The following is a 13363-nucleotide window of genomic DNA, read 5'->3' on the forward strand; positions in this document are numbered from 1 at the left end:
GGAATGCCCTGGTGCCCAGCTATAAGATTTCTTCGTTAGAAAAAGACATTACAAACCTGTTTGACATATTTCCTTTCGGCAGCAGAGCCTGCAAACGCCATCCGAATGGTGTAAAGCAGTAACCCTGGCAACCGCAATAACTCCATCCCAGAGCCCACCAGGCTTGCTGTGATCACGTAGTTGACAAAAAACGCTCCTTGGTGAGGTAAAAACACACACCTGGTGTAAGGTTACAAAAGACAAAAGTGAAGAGGATGATCAAGTTGGACAAGTGAGGAAAAAACATGAATGAAAAGGAAAACTTAAAAAAAGATACAGAATTCTGTCAATAATGAGGGCTGTGTGCTTCTCACACATTTGTCTAACCATGCAAGGTTCAACCATCACTCTCAATTTTAGAAGAAATGTTATACATGACATTACAGGCAGACTTAAGGCAATATGAAAATATGACAATGAGGCATATCATAACAGATCTGAATGATGCGAGTTATCTTTAAAACTGATGTAACCGATGAATCTAATTTTACTTCTCTCTCTATAATGTAATTATTCTTAAAAAGGGAATACTATGTTATCCTGCAGTACATGGATTTCAAATCAATTAGAATTTAGCCAAAAGAAGAAGGATTACTTACTCAAACCTCAGTTTCCCATCTGACAAAAACTTTTTGTCAAACAGCCAGCGGAAAAACACTGCAAGACTAAGGAGGAAAAACAAAGCCAAGAAAGTTAGGCAAGGTTCTTCCTGAATCTAATTATATCAAAATGCTCCCATAAGCCTGGAAGAAATCAATTTCAGCTAACTTATTATTTTTATTTGGTATTTTACTGTAGATATATACAGTACAAATATGTCAACACATTTTGTGCCTCAAAGTACGCAAGTACAGTATGTGTATTACACATACACTGATGACTGAAATTACTGCAGATATACAGTTAACCTACAGTAGATGCTTAGTTAAACTAACACTAATCACCTGGTGAGTCCTAGCGACGGGAGGATAAGTATCATGAAGAGCAGGAAGAAGTAGAGCTTACGCATCATGCTCAGCTGCTCACTGGACCTGAGACACAGAGGGCACTGCATCAAAGCATTTTTCTCTACTTAAAGAAACCGCTGTGGTGTGTGTGTGGTGTGTAATACCTGTGCCAATGTGCCTCTCCTAATGTTGAATAGTACACAATGGTAGGCAGCAATGCAGAGAAGGACCACAGCAGGAGAGTGGGAAAGAACTGACTGATAATGGGGCTCTGGAGTGAAAAAGCAAAACAAACTGTAGATTCATGGCTCTGAAAGCAAATTTGTGACAAGTATGCGTGTCTGTATACACAAGACTCACGTTAAGAGCCCCAATGGGCTTAGTCACATTAAACATGTCCATGGTGCTGATAATAATGGTGGGAGTTGTGAGGAAGGTGAGCAGCAAGACAACAAAGAAGTTGAGCATCACACAGCGCGCAAACCAGGGAAGACCCCGCACTGAGAGATTGGCCCTGTAATATGGGGAAACAGGAAAACAGAAGCAACAGTACAGTTGCATACAAAGAGGCAGTGCAAAGTAGAGGAAGCATAATGGTATCACTATGGTCACATTATGGCAAGTGTACAAAAGACCACATAGTATAACTTGTGTTTACTGTGCTGAAAAGATTTCCACTGTTAAGCATTATATCAGACAAAATAAAACTTAAACTTCAAAAGCCTTTTTAAAAAAATATTCCTTGTTTCTTATTCTCTTTAATTTCTCCCTTCTTTTTAATCAGACTTAACTGGAATATTAATTTGGTCATCAGAAATGAATGAAAGAGTAGCCCCATACATTTTCACTAAAATCCTTTTCTAATAACACTGAACGATTGAAACTGGTAGTATGAGCTGCATGGAGCGTGTACTGTGTGAAGGGTTAGTGTCTCAGACCTTACCAATACACATTTTTAGGATGGGGTGCAAAGCTGACTCTCCACTTGTTCACTTTCAGAGCTCCACTATTGGATGAAGGCTGCGGCTCCTTCCCACAACAGCAGCATGTGCCACCACACTCAAGTGCATTGAAGTCTTTCAGAATGCTGGAGTGGGTAAATGACTGCTGTTAGTGATGTACATTAACCAGCCCAACGGCCAGGTACCAGTAAAAAGTCATGTGGTGACAACAACATCAAGCAGTCTCTGTCCTGCCAGAGGACAGTCAGTCCACGTAATAGTGCAGCTTCCAGACTGTGAAACAACTCATTAGGGTGGAAAACACTGGCTCATACTGTTTTGTCAACCGAGCACTTGTCATGACAGCCATGCTTCTGTCACTGACAACTGCAACAAAAGAAATAATAATTTGAAAAATGGAAACGGCAGCAATGATTGGCCAAAGAAATATCAGTGGAGCTGAATTAGACTGGAGTGCAGTAACATGCTTCTGGTGTTTCATCAGATAGTACAGACGTTCCTGCTGTTTCCCACACCTGTAAATCAGACACAAGTACTAACAAAAAGGTACCCACCACTTGGCCATAGCCTCAGACTTCATGGTGACAAAGGCGATTCCCAGGGGGCGCTGTGGCACCAGCTCTACCTGCTCTCTCATCTCTCCCAGCAGGTCTCTCTCTTTAGTACGGTAGTACTGTATGGCATCAAACTGAAGAGACATACATGGATTAAATGCTTTACACCATCACTTAAATGATACAACATTTTCACTCCAGCACAAGATTTAGAGTGGTGCAGTTGTAAAAACCTTTATACAGTGTAAACTACTTTTAACATAAATTGTATCAGAGAAGATAAAGAATAAAACCACCCAGACAAAGAGTTTTATCATCTGGTCCATCTCACCTTTTTTCCACAGCAACAGAGGTGACCACACAAATGAGGGTTAACGAACTCAAGTTTCCCTGTTTTCTCCAGGACACACTCATAGTAGTGCAGGTTTTTTCCAGCTCGAATCCTGGGGGCCAAAAACAAACACATACAAGTTGGTTAAGCTTACAAAAAATAAAGCCTCAACATTGTGAATACCTATTTTAAAGTCTAGAATATGCTTTGCACACTGGTGCTTACAGCCATTTCCTCTGCAGACTTGCATAAAGGACATGAAACCATTTAGAAATTCAATAGCAAGAGTGAGATGGAACAGTACAGTACAATTTGTTGTCTGTATAATAAAACAATGAGCTATAAGAGGCAAAAATATTCAGTACACTTGTTAAGTTAGGTGACAATTCCCTCTGTGGGTTTGTTGCTGCAAGGACCAGTTTCTCACTGTACATTCATTATTAAAATTCATAACATTTATGAGTGAGATTTTAGCACACACTAACAGTGAACTGTGCACAAATGGCAGCACTGTAGGCAATAAGCTGGTAAATATGACTTTGTAGCCTACTCACCCGCATATGGTAGCATGTACTGTAATCACTGGCACACTGAGCAAGAATCACATGATTTTTATTTACAGTTATTCCTGATTTCTTACCTTTGCTTATCAAGACTCATGAGCTTGGCCACGTCATAGCCCAGGGCTACAGCACACACTTGAAAATCAGGATACGCGTCACTATACAAAAACAGTAATGACACTGAGGAATGGAGCAGGGGGTCGTTATTTATGGTAACATGCACGTACAATGCATGGATATCAAAAGTCAACTTTATACAGTTGATGTATAAACAGTGGATGTAACAGTTCAGTTTACTCACGTAAAATGGGTCTTTATATCCTCCTCTGTTGCTGTTTTAGGGACTGAACACACTAACAAGGTGTTTCTGCTCTACAAAGTGAAAGTCAAAATGACACACTGATCAGGTAACTGCACAGGTGAGCGACACTCAATATCACCACACTTTAATCTGGTTTGGATTTCATTAAACATTTCACTCTGCACATATAGGTGTAATCAGAGGTAAAATAAACAGAAAACTAAGTAATGTGGCCATAGAGTAAATTTATTCATGTGTGACATCCAGACCAAGTGTGGATGACCGTATCTTTATAGTGTGTAGTGTAGTCTTCAGCAGCCAGACACTCACCATCTCTTTGCGCATGCCTTTCATTTTAGATGTATAACATCGCAGCACGATAATTGTCAGGATCAGGTACAAAACTGCAAACACTGTGTGCAGCCACAACAGGTAGTCTCTATAAAGCAAAAATGACAATCACCAAGAAACCTTTTGTCAGGACAAAACCACAAAGTTCCTCTGCGAAAGAAACACACACTTATATATCCACTCATTTTGTATGTGACACTGTAATACAGTTGTTACCCCTTTTGAAGATTCCCAATAGTTGTCCTTCCAAAATTCATTGGATTATTATCTGAAAGAAAGAGCACACATAGATGTATGTAAATAACTAGAAACAAGAACATAAACAGACTAAGCCAGTCAAAATCACCATTGCCTGTGCAATCATTGCCTGATTCACATTCAAAGCCATCATAAAATACATACTAAATAGCCACCCGACCTATGGATGGATTAGTGGGCATTCAGATGGGTAAAATGCAACTCCTTGCTGGGGCTATGTTGGTCAGGGGGGTGAAGGGTTGTAAATGTGTACAATATGTTCAGGTTATGACAAGTCGATGGTATCTGTTGTGTTTCGTTAACCATGCTGGTAATGTAGCGTACTCTGGGTTAGCACCAATTTCTACCTCCAGCATGTTGGCATTGATAGATTAAAAACAGTTTGACATCCAGTACCCTCACCAAGGAAAACGCTTGCGTTGTCATTATAGAGACAGTGAATAGCAGTGAATGCTAACAAGGTAAACAAAAGAGTCTTCTTCCTGTGAGTGTCCATATTCCTACTGCCCCCCGTATGTGATTGGTCAACGCAGTGCCTTTGCCTCATGACATCACCGGCCAGTGTGGCAAAAGCTGAACCAAATCCAATTTTTTTTTTAATGCACGGGGCTGCGGCATTTTGACAAAGGCCCTGTGGTGCTGGTGCCAGCTGCGGTGAACGCAACCCCCCCCCCCAGAGAAATGAATGGAGAGGACTGTGTTTTTTCACACCTTTGAAATTCAGTTGAACGCCTGCTTACTTAGCGGGTCTACTGGACACAGGCCCAGTAGACCTGCAAACTATTCCAGAAAGAGAGAAAAAAAATGGCCAAAAGAAACACCCACAAAACACAAAATATCCTCAGAGGGACAAAACATCTGCCAAGATATGCTATAAGCAACCACAAGGACATGCAAAATCACAATGGAGACCACAAAGAGACAGAAGAAAACCACAAATAGATACAAAATGACTTGTCAGACATGCAAAGTGTCCTCTCAGAGATATAAAACATTTGTAAACACAAAACAACTACAAGGAGATGCAAAATACCCACAGAATGTTGTAAAACAGCTTTAAACACTCAAAATAACCATAAAGACAAACTAAACATGTCTCTTTCAGTCTAAATATCTTGTTTTATGTGGGAGGTTAGGGGGCCCAAGGTAATATTCAAGGAGGCTGTACAGACACTGGCTGTCATTATTAGTGTACACACTTGTAATGCCAGAGTATAATCAGAGAGGGAGTGTACTGTTAAATGTACCCAGCAGGTCTCCAGTCATGTTGACAGGCAGTATGACTGAGAGCGAGGCGATAGTGATGACAAGTAGCAAGATGATCAGATGACGCTGAAAGGACAAGTAGTGAACAGCGTCCACGCCACACCTGGCTTCCATCTTTTCATCACTGAAACACACACACAGATTACAAGAAACCATCAAATGACTTGAGGTACTGAAAGCTGAAAACTCTGACCAGTAAAATAGACAACACATTGCTTAGTCACTCACTCCATTCTGATGATGAAAGGCAGCCAAGAGCACCAAGAGCAACATCCCTAAAGACAAACAGAGATATTTTGATTAGACTAGCATACAATAAAGATGATCATGATAAAGAAAATTTGGTAAGGGCTTCATGGTCTCCCAAAACATCTAGACATTATTTATACAGTAGGATGAACTCCTGGCTAGTTCAGAATAATTAATGAAGTTTATTTTATTGAACGCTTAAGAGAGAAGTGTTTATAATGTCAGTTTGTCATGTGGGGACATAGTCTAGGCCTACAGTGGGTACGGAAAGTATTCAGACCCCCTTAAATTTTTCACTCTTTGTTATATTGCAGCCATATGCTAAAATCATTTAAGTTCATTTTTTTCCTCATTAATGTACACACAGCACCCCATATTGACAGAAAAACACGGAATTGACATTTTTGCAGATTTATTAAAAAAGAAAAACTGAAATATCACATGGTCATAAGTATTCAGACCCTTTGCTGTGACACTCATATATTTAACTTAGGTGCTGTCCATTTCTTCTGATCATCCCTCAGATGGTTCTACACCTTCATTTGAGTCCAGCTGTGTTTGATTATACTGATTGGACGTGATTAGGAAAAGCCACACACCTGTCTATATAAGACCCTACAGCTCACAGTGCATGTCAGAGCAAATGAGAATCATGAGGTCAAAGGAACTGCCTGAAGAGCTCAGAGACAGAATTGTGGCAAGGCACAGATCTGGCAAAGGTTACAAAAAAATTTCTGCTGCACTTAAGATTCCCGGGAGATGGGAGAAAGTTGTAGAAAGTCAACCCTCACTGCAGCCCTCCACCAGTCGGGGCTTTATGGCAGAGTGGCCCGACGGAAGCCTCTCCTCAGTGCAAGACACATGAAAGCCCGCATGGAGTTTGCTAAAAAACACCTGAAGGACTCCAAGATGGTGAGAAATAAGATTCTCTGGTCTGATGAGACCAAGATAGAACTTTTTGGCCTTAATTCTAAGCGGTATGTGTGGAGAAAACCAGGCACTGCTCATCACCTGTCCAATACAGTCCCAACAGTGAAGCATGGTGGTGGCAGCCTCCTGCTATGGGGGTGTTTTTCAGCTGCAGGGACCGGACGACTGGTTGCAATCGAGGGAAGGATGAATGCGGCCAAGTACAGGGATATCCTGGACGAAAACCTTCTCCAGAGTGCTCAGGACCTCAGACTGGGCTGAAGGTTCACCTTCCAACAAGACAATGACCCTAAGCACACAGCTAAAATAACGAAGGAGTGGCTTCACAACAACTCCGTGACTGTTCTTGAATGGCCCAGCCAGAGCCCTGACTTAAACCCCATTGAGCATCTCTGGAGAGACCTGAAAATGGCTGTCCACCAACGTTTACCATCCAACCTGACAGCACTGGAGAGGATCTGCAAGGAGGAATGGCAGAGGATCCCCAAATGCAGGTGTGAACTTGTTGCATCATTCCCAAAAAGACTCATGGCTGTATTAGCTCAAAAGGGTGCTTCTACTAAATACTGAGCAAAGGGTCTGAATACTTATGACCATGTGATATTTCAGTTTTTCTTTTTTAATAAATCTGCAAAAATGTCAAAAATTCTGTGTTTTTCTGTCAATATGGGGTGCTGTGTGTACATTAATGAGGAAAAAAATGAACTTAAATGATTTTAGCATATGGCTGCAATGTAACAAAGAGTGAAAAATTTAAGGGGGTCTGAATACTTTCCGTACCCACTGTATATAAAAGTGACTGCTTATCTCAGTTACTGTAGTACAGCTATTCTGATGTTGGTAATGAACGTAACATCAAAGATTTTCCTTTACATACCATTTCATACTCATGATCATCTGCACTCGACACAGAGGATGACATGCGTTGATAGCGAGGGCGTGATGACCTAGTGCACCTGGAACACAAAGTTCAATGTCATAAACTAAATCAAACTGAAAAAGACATACAATTACTGTATCACAGTGGTATGCCTCTGCCAGCCAGTCATATGCACAGGAACGGGACAGACGTGAGGTCACTGTGACCTTGACCTTTGACCACCAAATTCTGATAAGTTCATCCTTGAGCTCCAGTGGATACCTGAGCCACATTTGAACAAATGTCCTAAAGGCACCCCTGACATATGATGTCCACGACAATGGGCTGGATGAGCAACCTGAAACATAATGCCTCTGGCCACGGCTATCACTGGCATGGACGCATAAAAATCAACCAGATGATTCAGGTCAACATTACACTGAGCTTCCTTATTCTGATCAGTATGTCTACCACACCTCAGATCACATTTGTCATATGGGAACTGACTTTTGACTGTCTGCGACCAGTGCTAGACGCCCATAGTCCCAGAACCTCCTCCTGATAAGACAGAAGATAAACAGCAACACCTGTAGGTAAAAAGAAAAGAGGCAGTGTATGGCACATTGTTGCATACTGTAAAAAAACTTTTGCTTTTCTTATATTAGGTTCCTTATTGCTATTTATAACAGTTACAGAAACATAAAGGGAGAAAGAAGTACAGCTAATTGGGGTCACAAGACTTTATGTCTCCATTAAATTTATCAAAATTATATTAGAAGCAGACAGAGAAACAGACACATACCAGAAAAACAATGAAATCAAGCAGTAGCACATCTGGCACTCCTCCAAAATTATCTGCATTAAGTACGGTGCTGTGTATGGAGCCAAAGCAGCTGCTGTTGTCCTTGGGACCAGAGGGAGAGGTACCATTTGTGACCACCGGGGACTCCCACCACAAGGAGGGCATGACTGGAGCAGAACCAGTAGTTTATCTACAGAAATTGACAGTAGTATATGTTGAGAAATTACCTCCCAGAATCAAAGGTGTTCCCAAAGTGATAAGATAAACTATTTTCATTATCAATTAATCTGTTCATTGTTTTTTTATTAGTTGTTTAGTTGATAAAATATCTGAAAGTACAAGCTGACATCTTCAACTGTGACAACAAAAACTTAAAATACTTTATAACATAGGAAAAAGAGAAAATCCTTACATTTAAGAAGCTGGAACCAGCAAGTATTTCACACTTTTGCTTGACAAATGATTTCAAAATTGATGCTAATTTATTTTCTGCCCTGAAAATAATGCAACAACATTGGGAAGCTTAACCTATTTTATATTAGTTGTACCTCTGAAAAGGAAAGTAAACACAGATGGATACTTTATTTGCAGAAGAAACATGTTGGTAAAATAAGGCAACACCTCACACCCTGCCATGCAGCATGTACGCAGTTTTTGGATCTGTAGATTTCACTAATTAAAATTTTTCAAAGTTGGAGGGTAGTGTTTTGTTGAAATAATCACCTGCAACATTTTATAGCATGTTAACAGCACAGCATATCAAGCCTGCAACTACAAACTACTAATCAATGTTTTTAAAAATAATTATCAAGCCTGCAAATGTTAGAAAATTGCGAAACATGTCCAAAACTATTTCTCAGAGCTCAGGATGACATCTTCAGATGTCCTGTTTTGTCTAACCAATAGTCAAAAACCTGAGCATATTCAATAGACAACGATGAAAACTAGAGGAAAGCTGTAAATCCTCACATTTAAGAACCTCACATGAAAAAAAAGAGGCAACAAGAGGCCACAGAGTCTCATCACAACAGCTAAGTGGCTTTTAGCTTTTTTTTTAAAAACTGTTTTGTTCCTGCAACTAAAGATTAAATCAGAGGATGTTATTGACTTGCACACTTCAACCCAGCTAGGAGGAAGTGTGAAAGCCTACAGTACATGCTCTCCCTCTGGTGGCAGAAGTGTTCAGATCTTTTACCTGAGTAAAAGTAGTAATATTTTTGGGTAGAAATACTGAGGTACAAGTAAAGGTCCTACATTCAAAATCTGAAATAAAGTTGTGTTAGCTCAATATGCAGCAGAATGGGCCCTCTCTAGTGTTATTTTAATTTACATAAGTATATTCGAGATATATAATTGGATTGTTTATAGAGCTGCAACTAATAATGATTTTATATTATTGATTCATTTGCCAATGATTTTCTCAATTACTTGATAATCATTTGTCTATAAAATGTCAAAGAAATAATGAAAATGACCTCACATCTGCAAAGCTGGAACCAGCAAATATTTGGTGTTCTTGCTTAAAAGATGACCAGGAGCATGAGTAAAGCCAGGGGCTGGCACTGCCTAGCCCCAGAATCTGATTGGCCACCCCTGTCAGTACTAAGGAATGAAAAATCAAAAAACAATGACAAATGGTTGCCTTAAATACAACAAACATTTATCTGGCTCTTTATAATTGATATCAGTCAAATTAGATTTATTTTATATCATGCATGCAGCATGATATTTGAGCTTATTTCTCCAATTGTGTTGCCATGAATCACTGCACTGTGCAGCAGCAATGTCCTGGGAGCGCAGCCAAAGTTAGCTAAAGAAAATACTATGTGTCTCTCATTTTTACACAAAATAAACATTAAATTCTTAATAATGTATGGTTCATTATTTCCCAGAACTAGGGGCACTTGAGTGAATGTAGTCAGCATATATTCCAGCCCTGCTTGGCTCATGGTATGACAGGGTTGTGTATTCTGAAAGACATCTGTAGCAGCATTATTACTCCCGTGGTTTTTAATTGTTCTACGGTTGAACCCAGAATGATGGTATTTTGTCATACTAACCCACGTCAGAGTCTGAGGCAAATATAAAGCAATAGACTGACTCTGCGGTTTCACTATAACAACATGTCACATTAAAGTCATCACCATAACGCGCCACACCTGTCCTCAAAGAAATGGACACACTCCCTGAGTCACGAGGACGCAGGAAGTTATAATATACGATATAACGGCTGACAATTAACGCCGACATCAAAATTTATGAGTGACAAAAATCACACCAGAGCAGACAGAGAAAATGTATTTGCTCTCAGTTTTTGCTAAAGGCATTTCTCTCACAGTGAAACCTAACAGCTGTTCGCTAACTCACAGTCACAAGAGGGTTATGATTCCTAACTCACCAAGTTGAAAGTTAGATAAAACATGCATTAAGTTGAAATGAAAAGAATAATTAAAACAACCTGAATATGACAGCTAGATGTATACAGAAGTTACAGAAAGGCATGTTAATGCTAATGAGGTAAGCAAAAGGTACACAACTTACTCTCGCTGCCTGGGCTATGTCAACATCAGCCAACACAGCTTGATTAACTTGTCTGTAAGTTGCCTACGTCCGTTTCTGGTATGCTGCTGTGTCTGTGTGACTTTTATTCTTCCAAAAGCACCTAGAAATGAACTCCTTCCCACCGCAACTAACGTTACGAGCAATATAAAACTTACTACTTCTTCTTCTTCTATTGTTTAATGGCGGTTAAAACTGTCTGTGCTCCCTTGCCCTTAAGTTCCGCGTATGCGCAGACGCTGCAACAAAGACGAATCTTTTCCGAGCACATCCTCAGGAAGCCCCTGGTAGTAACGCTACGTTTGGACCTTTTACCCTGTGAGCTGAGTCTAAATTCAAGAGTTCCCACTGCTGGTAATGGAACGAGGAGGGTAGTAATACAAATGACTGAGAAAAAAAAATACAGTTGTAGTCATTGATGGGAAGTATAGTTTACTGAGTACAGTATAGGCTAATTAAAACTACAGTGTTTTGAGGCAGGCTATCTGTCCTTGAGTAGCCTATCTTCATTTTCGACTTCACTACATTTTAAAAGCAAATATTCAGTGGTGGAAGAAGTAGACTCAGAGTGTTTAATTAAGTAAAGCAATATTGCAGTGTAAAAGTACTCTGTAGGTAAAGGATGATCTAATTTTAACTACCTTATAATTTTAATTACTGCTGGGTGAAATTCCCACTGAGGATGAAGTCTTGTAAAAAAAAAAAAATTAATTTGATTTTAAAAAGTAACAAGTATGTGGCTCTAAAATGTACTGAAGTTGAAGTACTGTACTTAAGTACAGTAGCTGACTTGAGTAAATCTACTTCATTTTTCTTCATTTCCACTTCTGCAAATAATTTAAATAAACCACCAAGCCAGGACCTGACTTTTATCTCACAAGAAACATATAATGTCAGCATATTATATGTATCACTTCTCTAGTTATGTTTTATTCATCCTCGTCTTCTACAGTCCATGCTAGTGGTTTGTTTTTATGGATGTCAGTCAATCTGTCTACCACTTTGGCCCAGACTTAAATATCATTAGACATTAATAGTCTCCAGAGGATGAATGTTAGCGGCTTAGATGGCCCTGATTGTTAATTTAGTATCACAGTGAGGTTGATTTTCAGGATGAATTGTAATAACACTGGTGATTCTCTGACTTTGCATTTCACGCCATCATCAGGTCAAAATTTCACTTTGCAAATATACTGTATAGCGGCATTCCCATCAGGCTCCACTGTACAGTACTTTGTGTTTAGTGATCATTATTTTTCATTGCCTATTGCTTTATTCATTTGACATTTTTTAATAATTATTTTGAAATATCATGGATTATCTGTTTATCTCTTATGTTTCTCTATCTATTCAAATGTACTGAATGCGATGGCTGAGAATCAAGGGCATCTTTTTAGTTCTTTTCTTTTTCTTTTTTTTTTGGCTAATATTTGATGCCAACATTAGGAAAAGGCAATGGCAAAGGTTTATAAAATAAATCTGAAGTCTAGTGATTTTATTCTCAAGTCTCATAAACTATAAAACTATTAATACCTTGCAAACACTGAAATTCGTGTTTTTTGCTGGTCACAGACTGTTTACATGAAGATGGAAAAAGTGAAAGAAAGGTTTTGACTAATTATTGTTCCTATATTTAATATCAGTAGCGGTGTCTTTTGTTGTAGTTTTATTCTGTAAAAACAGAAATTGATGACAACTCAGTGCTGAGAGATACACTAAATTAAAGAAAACCTTTTTATTTATCTTTTATTTTGTAGTTTGAATAATGAAGGAAGTACTGTACCAGCTAGATTTTTTTTGTTCCTTGTGTGAAGAAAAGAAAACAAAGAGAGAGAAACTGTGAGATGTTGTATGTTTGACATTAAAGGTCAAACATCAAAAACATGTGACACTGTTGCAACAGAACTGATTATTTTCATTTTCAGGGACAGAACCTTTGGATCACACCATTGTACACAAAATGCGCCAAAATCCATCACCAGCTTTGCAGCCTTCCTCTCAGTGATCCCACCTGACACAGTCAGTAACACTCCCTGTCATAAATAGACACTAGAGCAGATCAGTGTGTCAACCCACTGAAGAAGAGCTATATAATATGCTCTTTGCAACTTCTCCCATCTCATCTGATCAGTGGTCAGTGCTGGGCTTTACCAAGATTTGAACAAGAAAGAGCATAACACCAGACACAGCAGAGAGAATCTGTATTGTTCCACATCTGAGACATCTCAGGAGATATGCTGCTGGGGTTTGCTGGACAGAACATGGCAAACCAGTGTCATGGGCCCCTATCAGATGTGGCAGCGGTCAGATTAACAAATTCAATGCAATTAATAATTCAATTTAGTGCAAGATTCTGTGGCTGCTCTGAGTGTATCTCTCAACTTCCCTCTCT

The 13363-nt window shown here is 39.4% G+C and overlaps 1 protein-coding gene across 2 annotated transcripts in view; it reads right to left on the reverse strand.

The window, feature by feature from the left end:
• The window catches only part of tmem63a (transmembrane protein 63A), a 14304-nt gene extending 3040 nt beyond the window's left edge, over positions 1 to 11264 (reverse strand). For both annotated transcript variants that reach the window (XM_020623676.1, XM_020623675.1), the window contains exons 1-18: positions 10954 to 11264; positions 8413 to 8602; positions 8118 to 8197; positions 7629 to 7707; positions 5801 to 5847; positions 5554 to 5696; positions 4265 to 4316; positions 4028 to 4136; positions 3698 to 3768; positions 3474 to 3554; positions 2834 to 2945; positions 2503 to 2636; positions 1930 to 2073; positions 1347 to 1500; positions 1151 to 1257; positions 984 to 1070; positions 639 to 704; positions 57 to 219 (exon numbers count right to left, since the gene is read on the reverse strand). In XM_020623676.1, the coding sequence (XP_020479332.1) occupies positions 57 to 219; positions 639 to 704; positions 984 to 1070; positions 1151 to 1257; positions 1347 to 1500; positions 1930 to 2073; positions 2503 to 2636; positions 2834 to 2945; positions 3474 to 3554; positions 3698 to 3768; positions 4028 to 4136; positions 4265 to 4316; positions 5554 to 5696; positions 5801 to 5847; positions 7629 to 7707; positions 8118 to 8197; positions 8413 to 8577 (1794 nt within the window). In that variant the 5' untranslated portion in view covers positions 8578 to 8602; positions 10954 to 11264. The remainder of the gene's footprint in view (positions 1 to 56; positions 220 to 638; positions 705 to 983; positions 1071 to 1150; positions 1258 to 1346; positions 1501 to 1929; positions 2074 to 2502; positions 2637 to 2833; positions 2946 to 3473; positions 3555 to 3697; positions 3769 to 4027; positions 4137 to 4264; positions 4317 to 5553; positions 5697 to 5800; positions 5848 to 7628; positions 7708 to 8117; positions 8198 to 8412; positions 8603 to 10953) is intronic.
• Positions 11265 to 13363: the final 2099 nt, after the last annotated feature.

This window comes from Monopterus albus, unplaced genomic scaffold (genome assembly GCF_001952655.1).
Source record: "Monopterus albus unplaced genomic scaffold, M_albus_1.0 scaffold307.1, whole genome shotgun sequence".
In the NCBI taxonomy this organism is placed as follows: Eukaryota; Metazoa; Chordata; class Actinopteri; order Synbranchiformes; family Synbranchidae; genus Monopterus; species Monopterus albus.